Source organism: Alexandromys fortis, unplaced genomic scaffold (assembly GCF_014885135.2).
Source record: "Alexandromys fortis isolate MF-2015 unplaced genomic scaffold, M_Fortis_MF-2015_v1.1 scaffold_48, whole genome shotgun sequence".
In the NCBI taxonomy this organism is placed as follows: Eukaryota; Metazoa; Chordata; class Mammalia; order Rodentia; family Cricetidae; genus Alexandromys; species Alexandromys fortis.
In genome coordinates this window covers 4,744,051-4,750,050 of record NW_026067947.1, presented here as the reverse complement: position 1 = coordinate 4,750,050, position 6,000 = coordinate 4,744,051, and the positions used below count along the sequence as shown (strand labels likewise).

Here is a 6,000-nt window from a genome sequence, read left to right as displayed (position 1 = left end):
TATATATAGTCTTTTTGCCATTCAAGAAACTTAATGGCATGTCTGTGGCGGCTACAGAAGGTCAAGAGTTCAACCACTGCAAGTTAATGTATTGGCCGTGAGCTTTCTTTCGCTATTCTAGGCACCAGGTTGGGATACGGCTCACTGGTGGAGCATCTGCTTAGGATTCCAAAGTCCTGAGTTTGAGCCACAGGACAGGGTCAGGCATGGAAGCTGGGGGGAAAAGAAACTAAAAGGCCAAATGTCAGTGATAATTTTGAGTTTTTTAAATTCACTGTGTATTGGACATTTGAAGATTTGTCTAGTTTTAATATCTCTTATTTTTTTCATGTGATATATGAATGATTTTCCAAAATCAACCTTTTGGGCTACTTAGAAACTAGCATGTGTCAAGCTTTATCACCATCCTGTTGAAAGAGAAAGGGCCGCGGTAGATCATGTCACAGTTTAACTTTTGCCAATGAAAAGCCTAAAGAACAGAAAGGTTAAAGGGCAGGCCCCTAGCCCCAGAGCAGAGAGGTCGGCTCTCCTAGAACACAGCTCCCACTCCTTCAAGGTCATCAGAAACGTTGTCTCAGTGCCGTGGATCACCAAGGTGAAGAGGTAACTCGAGAATGGGCCACACCAGCTCAGGTTTGGGACAGCATCACTTTCTCTCACAGCCCTTAGCCAGCCAATCACAAGTCCCATGAATTCTATCCGCACAGCCCCTTCTCCCTACCTTCCCACTTCCCCAAACGTCCCCTCTAGCTCAGCTCTTGCCTGTATGGCTGCTCTCAACCTCACAAATGGCCCCGTGCCTCCCTCTCGCAAGTCTGCAAGTAGTTGACATAAGTCACCATAAATCACGGCTGTCACTTTCCTGCCCAGACTTCCCACTGCAGTCCAATTCTCGCCGCAAAAGCTCCAGGAGAGCTGAAGCCCTGCTGCACCTGCTCCCCCCCCCCCCCACTAGCTCTCCAAGATGGCTGAGGTGAATATCCTCGTGCTCCGGGCACAGCAACTTCATTCCACCTTGGAGAGTCTCCAGATTATGTCTGTAGCATCTTCCCTAGGAATGCCTCCATCCAACCGTGTTTCAGGCTGGTAGGGACCTTCCCTGGAAACCTGAAACATCCCTCTGTAGCCAGTTCTCTGCCCTCACCATCCTGTTTTTCTTAGATAGGCTCTTTCTTTGATTGCGATGGGAATTTATTATGTCATCTGGTTTTCTCTACTAGAACAGAGATTCTTGACCACAGACAGGGCTTGGTGTATATGCAAGCTTCCATATTCCGGACAACTGGAATTATTCCTACATAAACTAGGCTTTGTAGATGACTGCTGAAAGAATTGCTAAAGAATATCTGCCTGATGACCTTTGGGAGGGCCGTGATGGGAGCTGTTATTCCTGTCATCCATCACATGAACACATAGACACAGGGTTAGGCTGTGTGTATACGAGAGAGAAGGAAGACAGCAAGCTAAGAAAAGAAACAGATATGGAATGTTTGCAATTGAAACATCTATATACTAAATGAAGCTGTCAGGTGTGTGATTAAAGTTTAAAGGCCATCATTTTTTTACTCTTCATAACTGTCTCATTAGGAAGCTTTATTTATATAAAAGTATTTATTAATACTTTAAAAAAGTGTGTGTGTGCGCGCGCACGCATGTCCACAGAGGCCAGATGAAGTTACTGAACCCCCTGCAGCTGGAGTTACAGGTGGTCATGAGCCAGCTGACATGAATGCTAGGCACAGAACTTGGGTCTTGTGGAAGAGCAAACACTCTTAACCACTGAGCCATTTCTCCAGTCCCCAGAAGGTAACCTTCTTATCTTTATTTTATGATGAGGAAATCACCCGAGGCTCAGTAAGGTAACAGCAGTTAATGACTAAACAGAGAGTAATAGAAATGGGGTTTGAGCCCAGGTCTGCCCAGGCAGAGCGCCAGCTCTGATCCTTTATCTTACGCTGAGAACATCACAGCCCTGTAGAGAAAGGCAGGCATAGGGGAATACCGCGTCACAATGGAGTGTCTTCACTCCCGTGCTGATCTGGAGCCAGTGACTGCCCTGATGGAAATGCCTGAATGAAAACAGTCTTTTGAGGCCAAACTGCAGAACTCCGCGGAGTGATTAGGCAGAATCATTTGGCTGCCTTTCTTATCCCCTGTGAGAACAAACCAGATGAGTCATAACTCAGCCACAATTGCTCAATTCCAAAGCCGGGCCAGAACACAAGGGAAAGTAGAGAGGGCTCCAATCAGCCCACACAGTTGCACGCTTCCTTGACTTCTATCCGTGCTGGGCATGGGTTTCCCCTGGAGGCAGTGTTTGAGTAACCAAGTGTGAGAATGTCACTGAGTGCATAACAGATTGTGTCATTGAATCACTTGCCCTTTGAAAACTGAACAGCAGGAAACAGAAGAAGAGGTACTCGCTTAGATACATGGCAAGTGATCCCCTATGGGGAGGACAGTGCTGGGATTTCCCAAGCTGGAATTCTTTAGCAAACTGTTCATCTTGATACAGATGTGGTCCAGCTGGGGGATGGCTCAGTGAGTCACACAGATGCATTGCCAGCAGGGAGATGATTCTGTGGGTAAAGTGCTTTCTGCAAAGTGTGACATCCTATGTCTGGGTCCCCTGAACACGCAGAAAGCTTGGCATGGTAGCATGTATCTATGATCCCTGTGCTCTTACGGTAGAATGGGAGACACAGATGGTAGACTCCCCAGAATCTCAGGGACCAGCTAGCCTGGCATATGAAGCAGTAAACCACTAAGAGCCCCTGCCTGCCCAGGCAGAGGTGAAGAACAACAGCCCGAGTTACTCTCTGACCTCCGCACATAGCTGTCGTATGTGCATGTCTAAATCCTGGCACCAGGTTCCCAAATTTTCAAGAACAAATAAAGATATTTAATAAAGTCTGTCTCAGGGGCTTGGCAAATGGTTCCTGTCGGGGTGGGGGGTAGACAGCAAATCCTTTCGGCACTGTGCACCCTACAGTCATAACTAAGAACCTCTGTTGTCAGAATGCCAGTGTAGAAGAAGAATGAAAAAGGTATTGTGTTCTCCCACGACTCTGTGAATGCTGAAACACAAAGCTCCTATGGAGTCATCATGTTAAAAATTGTTTTGTTGTTGTTTTTCTCTGCACATCTTTGGCTGTCCTGGAACTTACTCTGTAGCCTAGGTTGACCTTGAACTCACAGGGATCTGTCTGCCTCTTCCTCCCTAGTGCTGGGATTAAAGGCAAGCAGTGTTTAAAAGAATACAGTTTCCATGTAATTATTTTGGGGCATAAGCTAGCCAGGCGGGAGGGAGCCGGGTGGCAAGAAGCGGCCCGCAGCTCCTACTACATCATCCGGTTATGTTGGAAAATTTTACTGATCCTTGCTCTGTCTTCGAGGGTCGGTTTAAGGAGAGCACCCCTTGTAAGTACCTGCTATTGGTTTCCTATTAGCAATGGCAATCTCAAGGCAAAAGGTAATGAGCAACACGGAGCTTTCCAAGTCCACATAATCCTGAACTGCTCCTTAACACGTGTTCACCCTTCTCTTCAAGGAAGACAGAGTGGGCTCAAACTGTATGAGGTTCCGTTACCTCCACACCAACATTGTACATAACATCATCACTTATCCATGGGAAATACATATCTACATACTGGGTGGATCCCTGAAACCATGATGAGACCGAGGCCCTACAGACCGGATACCCGGTGGCTATGACATGACTAGGAGGTGGGAAATATATACAGTGTGGCTACAGGTACAAAGACATGACTCACATTCCTGCATGACAGAGCAGGACGGCATCCAATCTCGTCATGTTCCTGGGAACAGTACACAATGTACAACTTATGAAGCATGGAATTCTGGAATTTTCCATGTAATATTTTTGGGTCATGGCCACACAGGGTGACTGAAACCATGCAAAGTGAAACCATGGGGCAGGGGCTCTATCTACTGAATGTGATCTTTGAGACCAACCAAGCACATAAGGCTCTAGGGCTTGCCTGGCCGACCTGGTGGGAGGGGCTGTTCTTTCAGGGTCAGCCTGCTAGAGGGAGTCACTATGGGCAAGGGCTCAGACTTTCTGCACTGGGCAGCCAGATTCACATGCAGCTCTGACTGCCTAGCCTGATGTTCACTTCTAAAGGCCTCCCTGTTCGGGTACCTTGGCTGGGGCACTTTCCTCTACTTGGATTTAGAACCTTCTGTTCCTAACCTTGTCCTCCAGCTCTCCATTCCTGGCTCACGGTTCATGAGGTGCAGGAGTGTTTTCCTCAGGGCCTCTTGGCTATGACAAGATTCCTCCATCTAGGTTGTATCCACATGCCCCTAGCAAATCTCCTTTGGTGCTAAAAATGGTAAGCATCTCTTTTTGATTGCATTGTTAAGTCAATAAGAGATTGGTGGATTGGGGATATAGCTCAGTAGGCAAAGTGTTTGCTATGTAAGCTTAAAGACATGAGTTTGATCCCCAGCACCTACGTAAACTCTGTGTGTGGTGGTGTATACCTGTGATCTCAGGACTGGGGAGATACAGATTGGAGATCTCTGGGTTTACTAGGCAAGCCAGTGAGCTTTGGGTTCTGTCTCAAAATTAGAGGGGCTGGAGAACTGGTTCAGTAGTTAAGGGCACTGGGAATGTGGACTCAATTCCCAGCATCCACATGGTGTCTCACAACCTTCTGTTATTCCAGTTCCAGGAGTTCCAAAACCCTCTTCTATCCTCCAAGGGTATCAGTCACACATGTGATACATGAATGCTGTCAAAACACCATAGACATAAAATAAAAATAATTTTAAAAAATAAGGTAGAAAGTGATCGAGGAAGGCATTTAGTGTCAACCTCTGGTCTTCAGACGCACACTCACCCATACATACACATGCAACAGGCACAAACGTACATACACATACACAAATGAAGAAAAAAATAAAGGACCAATCGCTGCTTTCAGTGTGACAACTTCTAATTGGCCAGCTTGAGACATGATTGCTTAAGAGCTTGGAGCTGGTAACCAGGCAACACACTTAGCTTAAACTAAATAAAAAAAAAAATCTCACTTTTGTTACATTCTCTTTATCCTGAACTCTGACTCCATAGGATGACAGAAGGCACAGGAGTTCCCCCTGGGAGTGGTTGGCCTTCACAGTCCCCACGGACCATAGCGCTTGAAGCACCGAATGCTGGCAAGCAAGCGTCCGCTTTGACGAGCACACTTACATCCCGGATTGCTTCATAGAGGGCTCGGAAAGTGGGCTGCTTATCGTCATGGTAGACACCTCGGTTGCCGTGCAGAACAGACACACCTTCTCGCTCAGCCTCTTTGCAGTTGCTTCCATACATGCAGTGATCAGGGCGGTAGTTCCACTGGCAGGGGAACACATAGAGACACTCTGGTGGCAGAGGAAGAGATTAGAGCTATGGTCAGTGCCCGCTGTCACCTGTAAGACTGGCGCTTAAAACATAACATTTATAAGCCACACACTGCACAATTTCAATGCTTTGGAGTGTGGCTGTGAATCCCAGGTCAAATATTCCATGCCACACTTGCTTAAATTCTGAGATCAATGATGGCAGGGACACCCATTATTGATGATAGAGGAAGACAGACCAGTACCTAAAATAAGGAGTTAAACCAGGACATCAAACAGCCTAGTGTTTTGGCTTGCTTTCTGTTGATGTGATAAACACCATGACCAAAACCAGCTTGGAGAGGAAAGGGTTTGTTTCATGTCAACTTCCAGGTAACAGTTTGTCACTGAGGGAAGTCAGAGTAGGAGCTCAAGGCAGGAACCTGGAGGCAGGCACTGAAGCGGAAGTCATGGAGGGGTGCTGCTTACTGTCTTGCTCCCTATAGCTTGCCTAGTTTGCTTTCCTAGATAAAGCTGGACCACTTGCACTATATAGGTGGCCTCACCCACAGTGGGCAGGGTCCTCCCACATCAATCATTAATCTAGAAAATGTCCCACGGGGTGCCCACGGGTCAACATGATGGAGCTAATTC

At 46.9% G+C, this 6,000-nt stretch overlaps 1 protein-coding gene across 1 annotated transcript in view; it reads right to left on the bottom strand.

Annotated features, from left to right (window-relative positions):
* Gxylt2 (glucoside xylosyltransferase 2) overlaps positions 1-6,000 on the bottom strand; it is a 94,282-nt gene that overhangs the window by 2,735 nt on the left and 85,547 nt on the right. Inside the window, exon 6 of the mRNA XM_050149342.1 lies at positions 5,216-5,388. Coding sequence (XP_050005299.1) covers positions 5,216-5,388 — 173 coding nt within the window. The remainder of the gene's footprint in view (positions 1-5,215; positions 5,389-6,000) is intronic.